Source organism: Fundulus heteroclitus, chromosome 4 (assembly GCF_011125445.2).
Source record: "Fundulus heteroclitus isolate FHET01 chromosome 4, MU-UCD_Fhet_4.1, whole genome shotgun sequence".
Lineage (NCBI taxonomy): Eukaryota > Metazoa > Chordata > Actinopteri > Cyprinodontiformes > Fundulidae > Fundulus > Fundulus heteroclitus.
Window position 1 is genome coordinate 37,656,887 of NC_046364.1, and position 24,968 is coordinate 37,681,854.

Sequence of the window (24,968 nt, forward strand, 5' to 3'; positions counted from 1 at the left end):
GCTTTGGTGACGGCATGCATTTGTGCTGCATGCGCAAGCTATATATGAGGGTCAGCTGTCTATTTGCACTTTTAATGTCTTAAGTCTATACGATGGGTCATTTATTCTCATTCTCCCCTTTCTCTATCTCTTCTCTCTTCACGTTCCTCTTATTTCCCTCTGTATAGATTGCTCTCTATCTCTCTCTCAGGACAGTAAATGTTTTAACTCTCCATTCTATGGGCCATTTATTAGGTTAGTGTACTTTAATAAATAGTCTGACGTGTCACTGGCCAGTGAATTAGTGGCACTTTAAATCCCCCAACAGTGACTACTAGATAGATGGGAGGTTTAATATGTAATGGACACTCTTTCTCAGACACCAAACTGAAGCTAATATTATATCAATGTCAGCAGATTCGAATATTTAAAGTAGTCCATGTCATCAAAACATTTTTTCAGAACTAAAAATTAGATTTCCATCATGTTAATTTCCCTCCAGTGTATATATATGGCACATTTATATTTTCGCCCCCCAATCTGTGTCCTGTTTGTGCATTTGTCCCTTTGTGGTGTTACTCGTCTTATCCAGGTTGCACCGAGTATGTACCAGGGGAGCTGGATGCTATGAAAGGCCATTACCACCGTTAGACTAAGTCAGTAGGCCTGTGAAACCCAAGGGAATTCCACCACTGATATTAGGGAATATGCAGAAAACACACACACACACACACACACACACACACACACACACACACACACACACACACACACACACACACACACACACACACACACACACACACACACACACACACAAACACACACAAAGCTGTTGCTGTTACACAAATATGTAGATCTAGATATTTGAAAGTTTCTATTCGTGTCTCTGTTGAATAAGGGGGATTAAAAAAAAGAATAAGGGGGATTAAATAGCTTCAAAACAGCCAACTAAAATATCAGCTGTATTATCAGCATAAAACTGCCACACAATACCACTTTGCAGGTCACATAGCCAAAGAAAAAAAAAATGTTTTTTGCGACTCATCTTCTTCACACTGGATTAGGAGGTGAGAACTCTGACCCAGACTTTTTATTCAACCCAGTAAGGAGCCCTCTAAAAAGAAAACGTAAAGTTTTTCACGTTGCCATCCAACTTACTCTTACTTGTTTGGACATCGAATAAAATAAATAGTTCAGTATTTCTGGAGAAAGTGGCCCTATTAACTCGGCTTTGGTACTGCATGTTGTATGAAACAGCATGAAGAATGAAGACACTCTAGAAAATGTGTACCTGGAAGTATAGTGCACCAGTTGCTTCTGCTCTGGAGCAGTTACTGCCTCAAGCAAAGGAGCTCAGGTGTGTTAGTCCCTTGAACTCGTTTCTCTTTCTCCGTTGGGTGGCTGGACTTTGCATCAAAAGGAGTCACTTGAGGTGGTGTGTCCATCTGTACAGTGTGCCTCGTGTAATAAAGCCATGAGTCATGTAATAAAAAAGTAAACATAAATACGGTAGGGAGAGACGAGTGGCGAGAGGAGACTGCGCAAGAACAGGCAAAAGACACGAAAGATACTTAGAGAAGCAGAGATGCAAGGAGAAATCCAGATGAAGCCAGAGGGCGGAGAGGAGAAGAAATAAAAGAGTTAAAGTGGGCATTAGCGATGCAGCATGTGGAAACCACTCTAACATATGTTCCACAAGGTTAACGATAAGAGCCCTGTAGCAGCTGAAATGCTCAAGTAGCTTTTATTATATCATAATAATCAATCAAAAATAAAATAAAACAAATGAACTCCAAAAGGCAACCAAGTAAAATAAAACATCTGTGCAGAGGGCTGAGTGAGCGGGTAGAAACTTAAACAGAAGAGTGAGGAGAAAGTGTGCAAGAAGGCTATAAAAAATGATTCGCACGACTAATATCTTCTTATGTCATCTGGTTGAAAAATATTTGCCTGCAGGTCAGGGCTCCCCCCTGTTAGAGCGAAAGCTTCTTAAAACCCTTCACGGCTATATGCCACATTAAATGTCTGCCCTCTGCATCCCATTTACTGTTGCAGGGCATTGGGAAGGAGAGGACGGGGTATGAGGGTGGCGAGCCATTGGTTCAAAAAGATGTGATCTTAAATGAAAGACTAAGATATAAGGAACAGAAAGATAAGGTGAACCACTTCTTTTTTAAACATAGGTATGTTAGTTATCCAAACTACCATGAGATAATGGATCTGACTTTCTTTGTTTTTTTTTTCAGAGTATGCACTTGATGACGAATTAACATCCTGTCGGGTACCCCACCTCTCATCTGGTGGAAAAGGCTCCAACCCTTTACTCCTCTGTTTTATAGTCATGATTTAACTTTTTTTTTCTCATTGTGTACATTTCGTCTGTAGGTGTATTTTCATAAAAGAAACGCAATCTATGTATGTATTTATTTTTTGCTTGAAACCTGGTCATATAGATTGGACAGCAGTTACCCATCCAGAAGAGCAAGGTAACAATGCAGAACATTAAAGATAACTATCAGGATAACTAGCAGATAGTTGCTTTAAAAAAAAAAAAAATCAGAGACAGGACGCTGATTTCAAAACTGGAAGCCTGGTTTTAATTGATATTGCTCTACAGTAATAATCCTGAAAGGCATAGTTTGGAGTAACACATGTAATGTTTTAACCCATAATAGTTTAAGTTACAGAATCATAGGTCTCTCTTTTTGCAATGAACAATATATACAATGTGAAATAAATACATTTACACAAATGGACATTATTGTTGGAGCACACTTGTATGATACACATCACAAAAATATACAGGTTATTGTTTTTCTTTTTTTTTTTCCTTCTATTTATTGATGTGAAGCACATCTAAAATCTACGGACATGTTTTCAGTAATACTAGAAGGTCTTCTCTCGTCAGGAATTCTTCTCCACCACTCAAGCGTCTTGTTATCCATTTTTTTCCCCAAAGTTCCCAAAGTTTCTCGCTCCCTTAAATAGTCTCACTTTTGCTAATTCAGACTGGAAATAGGCTGCAGCATAAGTGCCAGTTACATTTTGGGATTAAATACAACTAAATTGCAAATATTGTAGAGCTGTAGGTTTGCTAAATTTTGGTCTTTGTAGACTTTAGGCGGAGCCATCAGTCCAGGTTTGCTACCATGGGTCAATCCGTTTTTCCCTTTGCTCCAGTTAACGTCTTCTAAAATGAAGTATTTGAAGGTCTAAGCATCGAATGAGGGCAATAGGATGCCTGAAGTGCAAACTGGCCAATATCTTGGTATCAGAGGCTCAACAGAAACCTAGATAGTCTATCTTCCACTGCTCTTTGTGGAAATGCCAGTTTTGGTGGTTGTAATAAATGCGGATTAATCCTAACTGCAGGATCCTAATAACAGAGATGTTACCATTTGGCTCTACAACGTAACAAAAAAAAAGTGCAACTTTAGCTTCATCATCTTGCATTGTCTTCAGAATAATCCTAATGAGAAAAAAAGTGCAATAGGTAAAATGCTTCCCTCCACACAAATTGTGGCTTTAAGTTAGATCAAGACCTGGACAAAGCATCGGCGTACAGAGAATAGTTTTCTTCAGTTATCCCAAACAGCCTTGGCCAGAATAAGAGTCACCTGTGTAAACCATTTCCAGTGACAAGCACACAGATTCAGTTCAGCGTTAATCATCTCGGAGAGCGTTTAAACACCCTTCAGTGTGTTGAACAGGTCAGGAGTTCACAGGGCTGCTTAGACAATTGACAAATAAATAAAGACAGTAACAAAAGACAAAGAACAGTCAGAAGAGAGCACCATTCTTCCAAAAGCTCTGTGTGGAATAATGTACAGTGGACAGTATTTAACACAATTTACCTGACAACCGGTCAGTGGTCAGGCGCATTAGAATTTACAACCAAAACAGGAAAGTCAACTCTTTTATTATATAACTTTGCTTACAAATCTTTTGTCTGTGTTTTGCAAATTTTACTCTCTTAAAACAACATATGATAATGTGGGTGATGGTGTGGTTTTAATTATGTATTTTTGGATTTGTCTGCTTAATTTTACTGGACTGTACCATGTTTCCACAATGTCATGGATGTTTCTTCATCAGGAAAAAAACAAACAAAACATAAAACATCCTGATTTTTTTGTTGTTGTTATTTTCTTCTTTTGAAACAGCAAAAATAATGACTGAGCTGAGCTTTACAGAGGGTAGATATGTACAGTGAGTTTATCAAAAAAGTGTCACCTATGAATTACTCAAATGTCATTTCATTTCAACTTTATTTTCCTAAGATATACAGTATATTTTATTCTACAGGAATGTTACACAAATTATCAGTTTTTTAAATATTTGTTAAGGTATTTCTTCATTTAGATACTTGATATTTAATTATGTATAGTTTGGCAGAGATGAATGCTGTAATTTGATCCTGTTAGCCTAGTTAAAGAGCATTATGTCATGTTTGGTTCATTATGAGCAACTCCAGTGCCCAGACCCCAAAGGACTGATTGACAGAAAGACAAACAACATGGCCCCTACTCTACTCTGTTGTCTAAAGAAGAAGCACACGGCACAAATCACCACAAGATAAAGTACACAGCACCGTCTTAAGAAGACTCAACGCAGGAGGAAAGAATGAAATTAGAGACGTCTTACCAACGAAAACTGATTAAATCATAGAGAGAGCTTTTTTTTCTTGACAGAAAAAACAGCAAACATGAAACACACAAGCTGAACTACGTTTTTTTTTTAAATATTTTTTTCTGAATTTTTCTTTACTATAAAATGTATAATGCAAGAATTATAATCTGCATAATTTACAATATACAGCAGGGTTAAAGAAGGTAGAGGAAAGCCCCCTTACTAAAAATACTGATGGTTGATACAGGACATGTGTTGTTAGAGGTCAACTACGCTTAAACTGCTCCTCAGCTCTGAAATGTTGCTGTTTTACATTAGATTACAGTGTCATCTACAATACATATTTTGGCATTCTTATTTGGCTTTAAGAATTACATATAGTTAAAAAATAAAATAAAAAAAATGAAGTAAATGTCAACTGTCTACCTGTTAAAGCTGTGATCAGTTAGCCACACCGTATGCATCTTGGTACAACTGTGATATAACAGACTTTTTTTATTTTTTCATCTCGGTTTATAATAAATCCCAACTGTCTTTCACCCTAGCCTTTCCAATTCTTTCTTCTAGAGAAACTGTGTGAATTCAAACAAGACATGTTCTTTACGGTAAACAAAATACTGTCAGGATTACCGTCATACATTTTTTAAATTTGTTTTCAGCCATTTAAAGCTACAGTGTAGCTTAGTTAGATAAAACTCACATCTTAAACTACTATTCTGCAAGGCCTTAACAGTCCAGTATACACAAGCTAAAGAGGGAGATTTAAAGGACGTGTCACAAGCTAATTAGGTAGTTAGCCAGACAGGAGGCACGTTAATGAATATTAGTAAAAATGCATTTGATAAACTCTTCGATCCCCTTTTGTCTGTAGGCATATTTTCATTCATCTGTACCCTTTCTGATGTATTATGATTTAGATTTTTTTCTTTATTTAACTGGCCAATTACAAGAAAGAAACTATAGTTTCCAATTCAAAGTTAAAGCTAAGGAAAGCTACTTTCCAGCGCCAAAATGCCATTGCATTTCACCATATTGTTAACCTCAGAAAACATTGTTTCATGTAATGTTCCCATTGAAATTCTATAGTTTAACATATTCAACATTGATTGAACTATGCTTCAATTTAGATTGAAATGACTACCAGAGCAGGATATTTAGCAGCATCTAATATGATAAACTTAAAGGTTTAAAACACACAAGAGCCCTTTAAGCCAATACCCCCCCCCCCCCAACGACGTAATCATAAAGATAGGGTACATGATTATGCCGTTATACCAAAGTGATGGTTTGTTTTTGCACCATTATGTTTCCAAACAAGCTTTGATATAATGAGGTTTCTCAGCTGACTCCAAAGAAATGGGTTCAAATCGGGTAAGCCGGATGTATTTCTTGGTTACGAACAACCTGCCTTGGCTGATTCTGATTGACTTCATCCACAAACATGACAAGAACAGTGCATGCTGTGACTTTAAAATCAATGATCCTGAAACGAAAAGTAGCTCCTTGTCCAGGAGTTCCTGCTACACATTGCCTGTGACTAACAGTCTTTATCAAATTCAGTGTTGAGTTTCTTCCCACAGCTTATAACAAGTTATACAGAGAAAAAGAGAAAGCAGCATTTTTATCTTTGAATACATCTTTTTTCCAAATTTATGACTGGCACAAATCTTAATATTGCAGGCTCTGTCCAAATTCCTAAATCCCTCCATTGAACACCACTATTGCTCAGAGTTTCTAAGGGAAACTGATTTGTTAATAGGTTACTTGTGATATTTGCTACATATGTGTGATAATGTTGAAAGTGGTTAGGCTGATGGAGGAAAAAAAGAAAAGACATCGACTTATTCACTTTTAAGAAGACAATTTTAAAATCTAAACCAAAGCTGGGTTATATGTCATATACAGGATGACAATATTTACAACACTTAAATTGGCATTCTTATTATGATTCTTTTCTTAAGTGAAAATAAAGAAAAAAACAAGGAATTTTAAATCAACAATAGCTGTTCTTAAGTTAGTTTAGTCAGCAAACCTTTCCTTCTGATTTGTAGCTTGTCCAGTGACTGAATCTCCTGCTACATTTCCTGAGTGAGTCACAACAAAATTCTCTGCACCGCCGCAAGAAATGAGCTGGAAGTTGTGAACACTTTGGGGTGACGAGCGTAGTACTGAGGTGAGACTTCGGAGTGAGGAAGACGATGTTGTGTCAGATCATTTCAAATGGCACACTGAGAGCGTGAAACTGCAACTAATATTGTATGTGGGCAGAGCTGCAACCCTGGCTGTTAAACAGGTAAAAATGTTTTAAACACGTATCCAAACACAAGAGGAGTGAATGACAGCGTATATAACTCCAAAATCAGTGTGAACTATTTAAAAAAGGGTGATTTTTAGGAAGACAGACTTTTTTTTGCCAATCTGATTGTTATTGAATACCAACACAACTCAAGTGTTTAGGCTGAAACGCAGTCTTACAGACCAGCACACACAAGTGTTGTCTAGCTGCTCTTTTTTAAATAATGTTTAGCTTAATCAACAGTACAAACACAGCAGACAATTTTTGGTTGACCAGAATCAATCGTCTTCAGGAAACAGAAGCAACTATGCGGGTGTTACTGAAAAAGGGGAGTCATGGGAAACCAGGGAACCGGAAAATGGTTACGTTGGTACTTCCTTTCCTGGTCCTAGGTGCTCTAACCCAGCAACGACTGTAAGATTTACTGACAGATCAGAGAACAACCATTCCTTCTTAGGTCCAGGGCTGGAAACCAGCTAAAACTGAAACTGATTGAGGTTTTGACTGTGAGGTTTGCTGGCATCCTCTGAATGGGTGTTTCCATTCTTTGGCAGGGCAAATCTCCTCTTCTTTTCTTCCAGTTAATCCATCCAAACTTCTCTGTACATGTACACTCAAAACAAATGTTAATGATATTTTCTAAATGTTGATTTTTTTCCCCACTCAGTTCGTCTTGAATTAAACAAAAAAAATTTAAAATCAAATAGGAGTGGGGAAAGAAAGTGTTGGTACAGTCTTAGAGTCTTTCAGAACTAATATGGAGAGTTTTATTGTTTGCAATGTGTCCTCAATTGTCGTTCATTAACATTTTAAATGTAACTAGATACATAAGTGTTCTGTCAAAATCTGGATTTCTGTTGTAATTGTCAAATAGCTGTCATTAAATACCTGTTCTGACAAGTCTTCTGTCATTGGTCATGGGTAAGGGTTGAGTACTCCTGTCCCTGTCTTCATCAAAACCGATTCCAGCGAAAGCTCTTTATTTAACAACTAGTGCTTTAGGGTTCAGGTATAAGGATTTGATCAATTCTGTAGGGGATAGGTCAGCCAATGACCCTTAAGAACATATCTGCGTCTGTGTATGCAAGTATAGGAGTGTCTGCATGTAAAAGAACAAGAGGTCATTTAAAGTTGTTAATCAAAGTTTGACATGACATGAAGCTTAAGTCGTTCAGACTGGCGTTTATCTGTCATTCGATCCAGTCCCAGCCCTCAGACCTTGGCTTCCAGCAGCTCCAAGAAGAGTTTGTGCATTGGGACCTTCCCATCCTGCTTGATGCTGTAGAAATGCTGCACAGCCTTGGTGGAGGTCTGACGGAGTAAGGGGAGAGTCATAAGCAGCTTGCCAGCCCGGCGAGGATCCTCCTGGTGCTGGGAAGCCTCATAGTCCTGCAGTGCCTCGTGGAGCACATCTTGGAGCTTCTGTACTGCATCTACATCCTCAATATGCATGGAGTCTGGACAGAGAGGAAAGTCAATGTCAGGATAAAATTAAAGCTATAATACCTTCTCATTTCATGATGATTTATTTATTAATGGAAAATGCTTTCAAAATAAACCTGGAGCCATGAAAAACGAATTTTAGTTAAACAGAATAACTGTTTTTTTTTTTTTTTTGGGGGGGGGGCAACATCCGCCATCAGATATTTGTAAAAACTCGCATTGAGTCCTTTTCTGGCTGGACATGCCCTTTCATGATTTTCTGGAGAGAGCAAAACTCATCGTTCCATAAATTACGGCAATTGTTCAGGTTCTTAATAAGCAGCAGCCCCTTATCACCACCGTGGTTTGACTGATATAATATTTTCCCAAAATGCAGCATTAATTTAACATCATATTTAAATGGATACATAAAGTTCACAAAGTTCCAAGTTTGTCTCATCAGTCCACAGAATATTTAGCAAAAGTCAAGTAATTTATCAGTTTCTTCGTAGGTGTGAAATAGGGGTCTTTCTCTTTGACATCTCCCATGCCATTTTCATTTTGGTTTTGTTGAATCAAGAACGCGGAACATTTTACAAATGTGATCTGCAGCACTTTAGATGTGGTTTTATTCACATCCACATCTCTTCACATACGGTCAGGTTGGTTTGGATAGTTTTTTGTATCTGGATGAATAAAATGGAAAACATTTTTTTTTGTTATTTATATGGGTTATCTCCTGTTTAAATTTGATAAATTACATTAAATATCAACAAAAGCAAAAACAGAAGAAATCAGTAAGAGGGCAAATACTTATTTTAAAGCACTGCACATATGAAATTCAACCCATCATCCAATAGTAAATATAGCACCAATATAATGTGGTTTATAAGACAGAAAACATTTTAAAATGGGTTTAGTGTTTTAGAAATTTCCCACTAACTTGATGATGTGTTGAAGGTACTGTACAAGTTTTGGTCTGAACTCAGCATGTGCTAGTATTAGATGCTCCCAGTATACCTGAGTACAATTAATCAGGGTTTAATTGTATTATGGTGTCACCACAGGAACTTAAAATAAATATGTCCTCTTTGCAAGTGTGGGATGGTGACAGTAGCCTTTGTTTAGCTAGCTAACCGCCAGTGTGCAGCAAAAGTTCTGGGATAGGAAACACTACATATGCTCAAGGCATTTGTAGACACCTTTAGATACTCCGATGCTTCCTCTGGTATTTCATTCAAAAGGCTTTAAAGTGCAGGATAACAAAAATTTTGAGATATTTTTAAATCTCGGTAACAGTAGTCTGTCTTCTTTCTTTGTCAGTGAGTCTGCTCACCAGAAAGATCCTAAAACCTGAGATTTATACATCAGAATTCAAAATCTAATAGGTACAAATTCTAATGAATTTCTAGCGATATTATTGTCTGCAGGAAAGAGTAAACTGAAAGAACATTTATTATAAAACATGTGATTTAGCATGCATGCATTTAGTCAAACAGCATATTTTAGTGGTAGTAAAATCAAAGATAATCACTAGGATAATGATTTAGTTTTAAAAGCAGCATTTATATGTCTCAAATCTTGCTAAAACTAAAAGCATGGATGTAGTTTTATAGCCACACAAATTCAGACACTACTCTTCTCAATGTCTCCAAAGGGTGCATCTGTGGGTGTGATGAATGGACAGGTGTAAAGACGAGTGGGAGGAGAAAAAAATAGATATATTCTTAGAACGATGAAGAGACGCAATAACATCAAACACAGTATCTGTGCGTGCACAAAACTCTGTATCTGAACACATCTGTAGTCTCTCCTTCACTTGGCATGTTTCTGCATGTAGAAGTAAAGGATGAGAATCTCTCTCAGTAATAATGCTGCCTATTGCCCCTCAGGGAGGCAAAGTCCTAATGTGTGCTGGCCTTTAGCTCCCAACCTCCGATCAATGTCACCAATCAATGATTACATGCATGTTAAATAATAATCACAAGCCAACTATCAATGGCCACCTCGACTTCACTATTGCTACACCCACCTTCCTCCACATAATGTTATGTCTTTCATGTTGCACATGAAGATGCATGCATGAGGTAAAAAAAAAAAAAAAACTTAACATATCGCAGTAAAGACTTTGAGTTGTTTTTTTGGTACTAGTGTCTGGAAAAAGGCCAGCGTATAACATTTAGGAGTGGAAACTCATTAACCAAAGCCTCCTCATTTGATGCTTTCTAAATTCAAACATCTTCCAGATTGCCACACTTTCTGAGAGGTAAATAAAACCAAAGGAACCTGGGCCAAGAAATTAAAAAACAGAGGAAACGCACAAAAATTATAATGTCCAGACAGACAAAACAAGTCAACATTTACACAAAGATTTGTACATTAACACACACACAGACACAATCAAATACACCTCCCTGAATCTATAGAGGGTAATACAAATATCAGTATGCAGGACGAGAGCGGTCAGGATGTATTCTGGGGGATCAATAGAAAGCTCAGTCTATCATATTTTTGGGTTTAGATCAGCTGTTGTGTTTGTTTGTTTGTATTTCTATTCTTTGTAGATTAATGATTGTTTGCAGGACAGGTGGATGTAAAGAAAGAAGAAGAATGAGTTTCTCAAAAAGAAAAGCAGTGGTGTTAATTCATACACATAACTTTCTTTACATATAAAACTGCCCAGAAAATGTTAGTTTATTTTTGATGATAATTTTAGCTCAAATATTAAGTAAATGTTCTTCTTATTGAATTAACATGTCATAGCTTCTGGTGACAAGTTGTTAAGAAACTATTCACATAAACCATTAAAAAAGCAATTGTATTTTTCTTTATTCTTTAATTGAAAGTAAGGACCCTCATGATGTGCAACCAGTACTGAAGTTATATGGAAATTTAATGAGTTTCACATTATTTTTATTAGTGTAGAGTTTAAGCTGCTAGACATGGCTTCTGCCTGTACTATGACCTGCTGTACACTCACAAGTAAAACAGCAGACTTTAATGAGCATAGGCACATAAGGCTGTTAAAGTGTACATGTTAACATGGAACTAATACACATATAAATGAGGGAAAACACAACTGAGTGCACACACACCTACACTACTACACACATGTGTCTCTTGTTTCCTGTGGCCGGTTTAGCTTTCTTTACATGTGGGGCACGTTTGCTAACATTTCTTAAGGCTTGGCTTCATTAATGCAGACGATTAGCATCCTGTGAATTAATTAGTGTCAGTGCCCTTCAAAATGCTAATGCTAGCATTCTGTTGTCTTGGAGAGCAGTTAGAGTCTGGGCAAAGATACAAAGTTCTTACTGTAAATGGACGCCAGTCATGTCAATTTAAAGAACTTCCCGTGGAGTTTAGAAGCCTGTCATTACAATCTCCCAAAGGTACAACTGGACTTCAGCAGGAGGTGCTTATCCAGGAGATTTTCAATCTGAATTTGCTCTTTTGATTACTTATTTACTGACTTATGTGGCATAGTATCACAAGAAGATGATAATCAGATGTTTAATGAGACTAAATCTTACTGTAACTGGCAATAAAAATATATATAGTTCAAATTAACATAATATAGTTTTGTTCAAAATTGTGATTTCACAAACCAACAAATCATATGTTGTACGATCTGCGGCTTTTAAATGGTGATTGTAAATTAGCTAACTTTGGATTTTGGTTTCATGTTACAGAAAACCAAAAAGTATCCATTTTACATTGGTGAAATCAATTAAGTCATGGTCTTTTGGCTTGCCGCAGGACCAAATTCCTAAATCACACAAAATTATGCATATGAAGCCTTTAAACCTGTGTTGCCATTTTAAAATATTATTTTAATTTCTATTATGTAAAATATATGGCTATGCTTTACTAAGCTGTTATATACTGCCCTTTTCTGTTTTTTATTATTATGGTGAAATGGTGCATTGATTTGATCTTTTTTAAAGTTGGGTCATAGCTGATAACATAAAGGCTGTTTAAATCAACTCGGTTACTGTCAATGTTACTATACGCTTGCTTAGGAGGAGGGATCAACTAATTTGATGGAATTGCATTCTAACTAAGATCATATGGAAATACATTTAGTGGATTTTGACTTATTTTGACTTATTTTGACATTAGGTACACTCACAAGTAAAAGAGTAGACTTGGATTGTATTGGTTTGATCCCCTTAGATATCCATGATATTTGCTTATGCAAACCTGGCAAGTCTATCAAAACTATTTTAAATTACTTTTAAATGTGTGTCCCTGATTTTAAATATTATGTTCTATTTTAGTATCACAAAGGTAAATCAGTGAAAACACATCGGCGCGTACATTTGTGTGTAAGATGTTGGTTTGTTTATGCTGCAGACGATGACTGCCACCAAAAAGGCCCCTCCTCACCCATTTAAAGCCCTTGCAGTACATTCTCCCATTTAAACACATCGTATTGACAGCTTCCCCCTTGTAATTAAAGAGTACTGAGGAGCTGGCCGGCTTCCAAGACAAAGTTCAAAAGACAGGTCATGAGAGGAAGAAGGTGTGTGTGTGAGGGAGTGCATGTGCGTCAGTCAGCTGTCGATGCAGCTGGACACATCAGAGACGGGCCTTTATTGACAGATTCGGGAGCCTAATGATTTTACTTTATTTAACAGGCATCTGAAAGGACGACTATGCTAATTATAAAAGGGATTGCCACTTTGTCTGGGGGTTGAATTCAGATTGAACATGTCTGTGCATGTTTGTACTACACCCCATGTGAGTGTGCATGCATAAAATATGTGTGGGCATTTGCTACACTTTTGACAATTGGAGTATAACAAGACAAATGTGCGTGGCAGTAACAGTGGAAGTGGTAAACTTGAGAACAAAAAAAAAATACCCTTTATGTGTAAGCATACTTCATCAAACATGCACAGGAGGGTTGTGTGTTTGTATGCATGGTATTGAAATCAGGCTCTGGTGTTTCCTCCTAAATGAGCCCCACGGGAATAGACTAGATTCCTGGGATTAACTCTCTTTCAGGAGATAGACACTAGTGTGCAGAAAGAGAAAAACAGCTTCAAACCTGAGTTAGCCAGAGCAATGGCTTTGAGAGTGACAAATTCTTCCTTCTCTAGCTTCATAGACTTATATTTCTTGACCAGCTGAAGAATAGCGTTGTTCAGCTCCAGAAGGCCAGCTAGTTTGGACTGGTCCTCATCCATTATGTAGTCCTCAGCATACACCAGCTAAAAAGAAGCAAAGAAAATAGACACAACTTCAACTTAGATGTGAATCGGTACATTTCTTGAGAGCAAGAAGAAAACAATGTTGCCTCCTACTTTGTCTTCAAAGGAGAGTGAGCGATACACAACGCGCAAAATCAGGATCTCCATCCATGCACTCTGCAGTAGACTCATCTGGTCTGCCAAAGATAGTGTGGAGAAACCTGTAGAAAAATTAGACAGGTTAAAGAAGAACATAAGGATGGGTCATCTCTTAACATAACCAAATGCAGTGCAAATGCCTATTAAAATTCAAGCAATTCCTGCTCCTCTTCTAATTATAGCAAATTACTTTGGCGAAATAAACATCTTAGGAAGGAGAAAATAAAAATATATTGTAAAGCAACTTTTAGAAAAGAACGCTTTTTCAGGACATTAAAAACTGGTCTAAGACTGGACTATCTATTACTTATTAGTAATACTTTAATAGTGAGTAATCAGACCCATAGCTTACATTAATAAGTAATCAAAAGATAAACCACAAAGGAAGGTAATCAAAAGACAAGATAAAAGATTAAAGCTCAACTGCCTCCTATCCTTCTGTTTTACCCTTCATCCATTAACTTGACCAGAATCCTCCACCTAGTTCTCCTCCTCCACTTCCTCTGTCCCCTTCGCTCAGGGCTTTTCCCTGGGGGATGCTAAGCCTTATCTCAGCCTGCCACAGCCTCCATGGATCAATGCTGGCCATCGCTGCGGCGCTGCTCAAAACACACACTAATTGCTGCGACGGCCTTAAAACTGCTGGTTTCTTTAGTGGTCAATCCATGTCCTTTCATTTGGAGATCGGTCTTTCTCTCCACGGCCCGTGCCTTTATGTCTGAATCTGTCTTTCTATGACCGGTCGTCTTGTTTGTCTTTTTCTTGCACAATCTTGAGGCATCTTGCCCATTTAAAAGCTTCACACTTTTTTTTTTCTCCCAGTTGTGTTTTGATTATTACGTGTTTACATCTTTTTAATAATTGTCTTACTTTAGTGTGACAAGCTCATAGTTATGTCTTTCCTTTCTATTTTCTCTTTAATGGAACACCTGCCCACTCACACCTCTTCTAACAGCTGTCCCTTCCTCACACACCTGTCCATTCACACCTGCCTGTCTGCCTACATGACTGCGTTTTTATGAGTGCAAACCTTCATAGAGAATGCAGCAACAGCGAATCATGAGAGCACACCTGTCAGACCTCATTGCAAAGCCACTTCCCCCAGTTTGTTCATTTGTGTGCGTGCGTGCGTGTGTGTGTGTGTGTGTTGGAATAGAGCATCCTGCCAAGAAAACAGGCAGATGAGAAGGCAGATATAACTTTTAGCAACATCTGCTGCAATGGGCCTCCTCTTGAGATGCTGGATATATGAGGCACAGTTTGTGAATGTGTATTAGGGACAGGCGGCCCATTAAGAGAATGTTGTAAGCTATGGTTGATTGTAATGTGCTTTGATTTTGTGTATCCTTGAATTACTAGAATCTTAAACAAAAATACTTAAAAACGACATACATACATTTCTGTACAAACATGGTGATTTTAACTTACAGTGCATAGCAAAAAATGACATTTTGGATGTTCTCAAATTACGATTTGTTACTGATAAACCAACACAAAGTATTACAACATTGCAAAGTTAAAGTACAAAGATGTATGTTGTTCAAAATCTGTTAAAAGTTTAAAAAAAATATCAGTGTATTCAGTTCCTTGAACTCTTTTACCCCTTAATAAATCCAGTGCAACCCATTGGCTTTAGGAAACTCCTAGTTAATAAATAGAGTCTCCCTATGTGTGATTTAATGCCATTATAAATCCTGCCATTCTGTGAAGGTTAGAAAACATTAGTAAACAAACTGCATCATGAGGACCAAGAAATGCACCAGACATGTGGAGATGTTTGAAGTGGGTTTATGTAATAAAACAATATCTGCTAGATTAATTTAAGAGTGGAACAATGTGGCTAAACTGAAATACCTAGCAAGATAGGATGGTCCCCTTAAACTGACAACAAACAATCAGTGAAGCAGCAAAAATGCCAATGGAATATGTGGGAAATCTATTAACAATACACTATAAGTTGTGCATTTTAGAAATCTGGCCTTTATAGAAGAGATGACTTGCTGAAAGAAACCATAATCAGGTCACCCTGGAATTTCTTATAAGCAATTTAGGGGACATAGCAAACGTGGAAGAAGGTGATCGGGTAAGATCAGACCAATGATGAACTCTTTGACTTACAAGAAAGACACCCAGCCTTGCGGGGGATTGTTGCAAGTTGTTGTTGCAACTGATATAATTTTCGTTCAACAACATATTTATACACTAATTTTTTTTTTTTTTTTTTTGTTTTAAGACAAGATAAGAAAAGACATTTCTTTATTGTCCCACAATGTGGAAATTTGGGCATGACAGTTTCTAGTAATGAAAAAAAAGCTAATGTAATCTAAAGTTAGTTCTAAAGCAACAGCGGATGATCTTAATCAGAAATGCCAAGAGTAAAAGTATAAAATAAATACTAGAGTAAATATTGCACAATTATTGATAATATGGCATACTCAGATAAAACAGATTAAATATTCATGTTAAAGAGTAGAAAACTCCAGCCTATTTGCAGAACTTGAGATAGTATGCAATATTCATGATAGCACAGCAGTATCTCGAAGTAGCTAAGGCGTGTGTAAGTTTACCTTAGTATCTCGGGGACAGTGTATCTGACTCTTGATAAGACCAGAACCTGTGCAACTATTAGCATGTTGTAAACAGTTATTGACTCTGTTGTGAGAAGCAGAGATTATAAAGTCTAAGAGCAGCTGGGAGGAACCACCTGCGGAAGTGCTCCTTAGAGCATCTTGGATGCAGACACAAAGAACAATAATATATACAACCATTTTGTGGATATTAGATAATAAAATGTGAAAAGGTTCAACAAGGTATTCATAATTTTGGAAGGCAAAATTTAAAAATGTGCATGAATGCACAGGAATACACAAGAATTCCTCCAAATGTTTACGACATGCAAAACAAATTGCAAAGGGAGCATTACTGTTTGTAACCAGAAGTGTCTTTTGACTCATTAAAAAATCATCAGGAAGCAATAGATCAGCTACTTTTTTTCCCTGTGTATTTAAACATGCACACATTCACCGGAGCAGACGTCTTCACAACATTTATTATTTTAATCATTCTGATCAGGAGAAATTTAAACTGAATGTGTTTCGTCCTAAAATGAAGTCAACAGATGATGTAAACTAAGAGTTAAAATGATTCTCTGTCAGCTGTTGTCTGTTTAACTTGTCTGTGTGCAGATTTATAATATCGATAGTGTGGCAAAGAGGATTTTGAGACCATCTCATGTAATGATTTGGTAAACATGTTCACACACGTGTCCAGAAAGCATCATGTATCACCAACTCTAATGCAGTAGGTCACAGTTTTTTTGAATTTGAAGAATTCAAAGCCAACTTGTGATATTTACCCATCACTGAAAAGCTTTTACCCAAAGTGCGGTATTAGCAGCCCCCCACCCTCCACCCCCCCTGTCAAAACAACTTGGAGCACAAAGTCAAGTAAACACAGCTATGCTAGGAACAAAAATTGTGTACATCATCAAAAAATATCGACATGATAAGTGGGTTTGTGAATGCGGTCATTGACAAACACATCCCTCCTAATTACAAATAACGTGTACACATGTACGAAGTCACGCACACACAGCATGCAAATAAAGACCAATAATTAAAACCCTGTAATTAATTTATTGAGCTGAAAGTGCAGCTTTTCTTTTGGAGGCGCATCAGTGATTTTTATCAGAATTAGGTCCCTTTGTCTTGTCTGGGACCGTTCTGTGTAGTTGTGTGAACAAGTATCAGAAGTAGTATGTAATAAACAAAACTGCACTGTCAGGGTGCTGGCTTGTTATGATTTACTCTATATTCTGTCTTATACACAAAATTCCCATGCATGAGTCTTTGCATGTGAACACCTATCTGTGTGTTTGTGTGTGTGCCTCTCCCTCCCTCCGCCTCACCGGCCTGTCTGCGCCGTTCAGCCATCCAATGCCTCTTATCTGTCTGATTAATAGGCGGCCAGCTTCAGGACAAATTAATTAACAGATAACACCATCTCTCCCTTCTTCTCTTCCACCCTTCCTCCACTCCTTCTCATGGAGCGATCGATACAGCAGAAGAAAAGAAACATCAATGGGAATTTAGTGCTGATGATGGAGAGAGAGGGGTATTGATGGAGGGAGAGAAAGTATAAGAGAGAGAGAGATGGAGGAGAGAAGAAAGTAAAGAGGGGGAGAGGTGGTAAGAGGAGAGCTGATGGTGGAGGTGGGAGGGGTGGAGACCTTTCTTTCATACCTGTGATTTCAATTGAAAAAAGAAGGTTTCCTATTTGACTCTAATTACATTTCCTTTCTGCCCATTGTTGATAAGGCATCTCTTACTGAGTGAGGAGGTGTGAGCGGGTTGTAAGGATGTTGTAACGTATGCTGCAAGCTGGTTTGAAGTTATGTTGGCTTAGGTGTGTGTGGACCGATGTACATCATGATGACTTTAAACATTTGCTCAGAAGCATGAACATTAGTTTATGTAGGTGCTTGGTAAGAGGAGGCAAATATGGTTCTACCTGTGAGCATAAATTTGTTTTTTGTTTTATGCCATTTCTTGAGTTTTAGTGTATTTTTTTTACCACAAGTGCTCACCGGTGTGTGTGTGTGTTTCTCTGTGTATGTGCCACGCGCCTGACAGAAAGAGGCTATGGTGCAGTCATGCAAACTTAACCTCCTCTGCTTGCTCTTGTGCTCTCTTTCTCTTTTCTTTTCACTTTTCTCCATCAGATAGCCACATGAAAACAAACACGCACACACACAAAGAAACACACGTCGATTCCCCAGCCACCCTGCGGCCTGTTTGTCTGCCAAATGAGTCCTGACTGCACGTTTACACCGGAGACCGCACAACAGCCTGGCTCAGACACACACACACACACACACACACACACACACACACACACACACACACACACACACACACACACACACACACACACACACACACACCTACAGGATAGCCCTCTCTCATGCTCCAGTTGCCGCGCAGATGCACACAAACACACGTCTCGGAGCCCTATATTTGTTTTTGTGTGGTTACAGGGCAAATGGTCAGTGTGAGAAACGATTGGCGCTTATGAGCATGTAAACGCGATATAGTGTATGTATGATCATACTTTGCTTGTGTTTTTGATAACTGTTGCATCAAGCAAAGACACTTGTTTTGTGTATTTGTATAAGTGTGTGTGTGTGTGTGTGTGTAGTTTAATGATAAAGGTGTTATGATGATGATCAGATCCCCATTATTAACACATGATGACCCTGCCGTAATACAACCAGCAAATTTCTGGGTTGCATTTGGACCTTTATTTTTCATAGAACATAAACAAGAGGATGTTGATGTCTACACCCAGGTGATATCTAGCTCTTTATTAAGAAATGTTCACATCTCAATGATAACTTAAGATTATTTATATGTGCGAAAGGAAGTGACTTAATTCCAACAAAAACTGGTTTTGTTTAAATTACGAAGGTAAATGTCAGCAAAATGTGTTTTTAGCTGATGAAAAGAGAGCCTAGTCTTACCCTCTTCAAAAGTTATAGTAACTTGCAGTGCAACGCTTCTTGTAGCCATCTTTTAGAAACTGATGTTTCTGACACTGGCCTGGGGAAATTTTCACTGTACTCACTTTCAGCTGTCAGCTGATGTTTGAGGAGTTTCTTGTATGCACAGCCTGTTTAAAGTCCCAAAGAGCATTTCAGGATCTGGGCTTTTTCTCAGCTCAGGGCTTTCCATTTCTTAGTTTTCACACTGTTAGTTAATTTACTGATATGTTCAGGGTCATTGTCATATTGCAGGGCCCACCTCTGCCTCAACTTTTAATTTTCTTCTCTTTTTTTTTTTTTGCAGATGGTCACACTTGTTGCTCAAGCAACCTCTTGAACACAGTAGGATTCATGGTGGATCCTATGATAATTATAGCTGGTCAGGTTCTGCTGCAGCAAAGAATCCACAAATAATGGCACTTCCATCCCCATGCTTCACATTTGGTTTGAAATTGTTTTCATGACCTTGGTTTACCATCTCCTCTGTTCTGGTGGCAAATTTAAAATAGTCTTTCCAAAGAACATTATTCCAAAGTTCCTGGTCTTTGTCTACATTCGCTCTGGCAAACTTTCGTCTGGTTGTATCATTTTCCTAGACAGCTAAACTTTCTTCCTTGCACACTTCCCATGAAAGTTAAACTTATCTCTTTCTGTTTGTAGAGGCATGCACTTTTACATCAATAACAGCATCAACCTGCTGTAAGTCCCCGGAGGACATTTAGGGTTTTTGGAGACCTCTTTAAATTCCTTACCAAAGTCATAACGTGATACATCAATCTTTGTAGGGGCCATCAAAAACCTTCTTGATCTTATGGTGGTGTTTATTCTAATTTCATGGACCAGAAGCACACCAAACAAAATTTTAAGTTTAAACAGAGTAATGTTTTCTTTATATCGTAACAATACAATACAACTGTATGCAACTTTAGCCATTTTAAATGGGAATAATATTAAGGAAACTTTTTTCAGAATTGTAAAAAAAACTGATATCAAATAGCCATCCGTCTAAATATCCTGGAAAAATACACAGGCTTTAACATAGTGTCAGATTTTTTTACAAGACTGTTTGACTGTTTCCCATCAGTAGGACAGTTTTTTTTCCCCAAACGGTTTTTACAATAGTGTATTCAGGGTATTTCACAGTGGATAACAACTCTAAAAGGATATTATACATTTTGTGAAATTGTGTGCACATGGCCGGTGTGCTGCCAAGAGAGCCGCGGGTCAAATCAGCGCTGCTGGGCTACATCTAATCAAAATGAGCCAACTTCCAACTTAATCCCAGTGTGAGACTGTAGGTTAGATAAAATAGGCCAACATCACTGAGGCAAGCTCTGTGCCATATGGGTTATTGGGATATGAACATTTAAAACTTTAAAAAATATTTTTCTTTTCTTTCGATCCCGAGGATAGCAGTGGGTTGTTAACAATCTGTAAAGTTTACTTTCAACTTTAATAGTAGAAAGCTTTGTGGTACCTAGTATTTTTATATTCCCAACAAAGTGAAGTGTTGCCATGATTTGCTTAAGCTAATATGTTGACATCAATGTTCTTAGATGACATATATTATTTATGAATGTGTTTTGTTTTTTGATTCTAATACTTTTTAGCAAAAACCACAAATGTCCCTCCAAATTGCTGTGTGTGAGGGGTGCCCCCTGGCTCCTGCCTACAGTGGTACATGTGCGTCTGAGTGTGTGGGAATGCAGCACTTGTCATCAAAGTTTGGCACAAGGTTTGCTCATTCTGGACTATCATTTTCTAACAAACATGGCAAATAAAGGGTCTGATTACTGCTAAATGTGATGGATTATAAGTGTTTTCAAAGTGGTCTAAAGTATGGAAAAAAACTCAAGTTAGCGGACAAAAAACAGAGATGTGGACACATTTTAATGTCTTGTTAAGAACTGCAGTGGCACAAGTGCCCTGCCTGTTTGGCTGATGGAGCCACTGATGAGCCACAAAAAAGAAAGTTTTGAATTGACTTTGTTATGTGCCTTGAAACTACATGTGTAGTTAAATGGCACTATATAAATAAACTGAATTGAATAAAAACATTTTTAAAGATGCTTTACCTTCTAGATTGTCCTATGTTCATACCGTGCACTAGCATATTCATGGAAAAATAAATGGAAGGAAAAATATTATTATTACAAACAAACACAATTTTTATTTCTTACGTGGTTCAGAGGTTTCTTTCCGAAAAACAACCCGAACAACCAGTCACTCCCTGTGTCAGATCTGTTTTTATAAGGAGACATCTTACAAGAGAAAATGAGGATAGTGGAGATTTTTTTTTTTGCTTGTCAAGTTTCTCATTGTTCATCTGAGAACAGTGGATAGTCTATGTTCAGCATGTGCATGCACTGTGTCCTGCAGGGGACAGATTTAAGTCTACTGGCCCACTGAGACCGAGATTGCACGAGGACGCGTGAAGTTTCCAACAGTTACCAGCTCATCGCTGCCCTGTGTGTATCTCAGTGTGTGTTTTTGTTATGCGTGCACACTGTGCGACTGCATGAACCTCCAGTGCTCGTTCTCGCTGTCTTTTCTGTATGTGTTTGTGTTTAAATGTGCGCAAATTGTTTCATGCAAGGCAATGCAAATGCTCCCTTGTGGTGCTTTCTGAATGTGCGCGCTTGTTTATGTTTGTGTGCCAGCATCTCAAACTGTTCCGTACCATACGGACAGACGACAACCAAAATGAACATGGGCCCCCTGTGATGGCTTTGGCCAGGCTGAAACAATACACACACGAAATATGCAGAACGCAAACTGTCTTGCACTCTCACACACGCACATCCACCAGCTGACCCAATTACACAGAGATGCGCAACAAGATGGAAACAAAGCTACCCAGAAAACCAGTTAATTTAAAAGAGCTTAAAGACACACACAGGAAGCACATTCTCCTCCCTACACACACATCCATGTGTACACATTGTGGCCTCTGAGTCGACACACATTGTGTTTGGAGTTGACTCAACATAGACCTCTAAATCATAAGCTAAGTTTCTGCCTTCATGGTCAATGTCCCTTTAGAGTTAGAGTGCCAACATTTAGGCTTCTCATGGTTAACACCAATTCTCGGTTTTATTCGAGGTCTGATCTGGAGATTCTTCCTGACAGACTGTAAAAGAGTTCTGCAAGTTCTTTGATAGAGGTAATGGTTCTGAATCCAAAAGAAAATGAAGAAATAATTACCAAACATGTCCTCAGTTAAGCCTAATGCCCCTAATCTTTAACTGAGTTTGACTGAACTCAAAAGAAAGTGCAGCAAAGACTGAAAATTGTGGGAGTTATAAGTATTGAAAATATTTAACGATTAGGGAATAAAATTGTATTTTTCAGATTTGACCTGCAAATCTAACCTGCAGATACGGATCACGTGTTAATTTATTAATGCATCTCTGCTGAAAATAAATAAAAGCATATAATATCTATATTCACATTTGATTTATGGAGATCTAAAAAAGTCAATTTTCCCTTTTGAGTCAGTGAAGGACAAGTCCCAGCCTTGAGCGAGTTTCTTCTCAAGTCAACTTAATTCTTATGTCCTTGTGGTGTCTAAAGTTTCTAGTCACTGAAATCACAATGAATACACACCATCTAGTCTATAGGTTAATAATTTAAATCATTATCATTTAAGGTCTAGTTTAACACATAAATCTTTTAACATCTTTACCTTTTTCAGAATATTTTAGTTCAACATGTAGAAACAAATGAACTGCTGTGAATTAATTTAAAATACGGTAAAATATTATCCAGGCACGACGATCAAGGTTAGAAATACTATATTTAACCAGAGGTCAAATACAATATTTCCATGATTCAGTTGTGGTTGTTGTCGTCCCACCATGACATATTTTTAACCATAGACCGACCGTAGGTGATTTATACCCTCAAAGTTTGTGACACATGGTTATTCTAAGCTGGAAAAGTTTCTTCTCTGAACTATAAGCTACTTTTATCAAATCTTATTAAATAAAGGAGCGTCTGACCTCTTCTACAACAATGTCCAGCTTTAGTTCAAGATACAAACAAATAATTTAAAAAAACTACGGTGATGAATACATTTTTAAACAAGCATTGGCCTTAGTGTAAAGTGGAAAAAATTGGGATTTTTCTAAGTTTAGCTAAAGACCATTGAAGAATCTCTTTTTATTATTAGTCTGCTGATTTTAAATAGTAAACCACAGCAAAAGAAACCAACGTTGATTTTAACACTCTTCCTTAACAATGCTTCATACAAAGACTCGGACATCCAAGTTAAAAACTGTATTTGATTTCCATTTTAGTCCTATTTACCTAAGATATATTGCACACAATTATACGCCTGGATCCTCATCCTCTCTAAGATTCTTGGTTAAAATATCTTCTTCCCTTTCTTCCCCCTTCCCCCCTTGTGCTCCCTTTCCTTCACCAACCCCCCTTTTCTCCATGTGGCCTGGGGGAGAGCAGAGTAGTCATAGGGCTGTGGTAGCCTCTAATCAGTGTGAACAGCCAGCTAATTACCAAACCCTCAGCCCTGCCTGACTGTTAATTGCATACATTAGACACCATCAGCAGCACTGCAAGATTAACACTTAAAATCTTCCCATTGCTGTAGTGAAGATGAGTGCTCTGTGTGTGTGTGTGAAAGACACAGACGCAGAAGAGAAGAGGCACAGTGTGTGTGTGTGTGGTTTTTTTTTTTTTTTTTTGGTATGTGTGCCATCTCTGTGGTTGCGGGTGCTAATATTTAACACTTAATTAGACCCAAAATGATATTGTCTCAACACGAAGGCGTTGTCTAGCGCTTTAGCTGTTGCCGTAGCGGGGTTGCTTGGGTGGGGGCAGCTGGTCGTTGAGGTCGTCGAGGGCAACCCCAAGTCTCCGTGGAGACGACAGATGGAGTGACATTAAGAGCATCGCAGTGGAGCCATTTCAAATAATAAAATATCAATATTTACATTTTAATTACCCACTTCTAGCTCCACCAGGGCAGAGTCAAGGAGTGTGTGTATGTGTGTGATTAAGAGTAGGAGCACTGCAAGCTCCACTGAGGCCAAATGTTCTTGACTCCATATAGAGACAAGAGACTTGCTCAAGGGATAACCTTCAGTTCTACTTAATACTTTTTACTGAACTAAATATAATGCAACTGTCCACATTTTATTTTTCAGCCTCTTACTACTGATACTCTTTCACTTTTTTCCTTTACTTAGATCATCCTTCTTTTCCCTCATCCTCCACCTGTGCATCCTGCCATTGCCTCCATCAATATAACGCTGACGCAGGCCGGATTGACCACTCTGAGTGTGGGAGCATGTGCATGTGTGCACAGATCTGTCCTGGGAATTAACTGTGTATAGACACAGCTGAGCGGCTTAAAAAGTAACTCTTCCTGTCTGTCTCTTTCTGACAAATACATAAACATGTGTAATGCTGCTGGCAATTATTAATGGTTACAAACTTAAAACGTAACAACAGAAAAGTAGTTGTTGATGATTCAAGATTCAGGATTTCTTTATTAGTCTCCCTTGGGAAATTATTTCTGGACATGGGAAAGCTGTCATAATAATCCACAGAATAAAATGTTAAAATGTCCAATAAATACCATAAAAAGAAAAAAAGGTTAATTCATAAAAAAATCAACACTCAACATCAGCATCTAATGATCTTCACACACATTCCACTGAGTCACAGCCATTCTAATAACACACCTATTGGATATAGCCTTATGACTGATTACCTAATATGGTGT

At 37.9% G+C, this 24,968-nt stretch overlaps 1 protein-coding gene across 7 annotated transcripts in view; it reads right to left on the minus strand.

Annotated features, from left to right (window-relative positions):
• Nucleotides 1-2,556: 2,556 nt before the first annotated feature.
• The window catches only part of esrrga (estrogen-related receptor gamma a), a 121,593-nt gene continuing 99,181 nt past the window's right edge, over nt 2,557-24,968 (minus strand). For all 7 annotated transcript variants that reach the window (XM_021308073.2, XM_021308071.2, XM_021308074.2 and 4 more), the window contains exons 7-9: nt 13,639-13,745; nt 13,383-13,545; nt 2,557-8,364 (exon numbers count right to left, since the gene is read on the minus strand). In XM_021308073.2, coding sequence (XP_021163748.2) covers nt 8,120-8,364; nt 13,383-13,545; nt 13,639-13,745 — 515 coding nt within the window. In that variant the 3' untranslated portion in view covers nt 2,557-8,119. The remainder of the gene's footprint in view (nt 8,365-13,382; nt 13,546-13,638; nt 13,746-24,968) is intronic.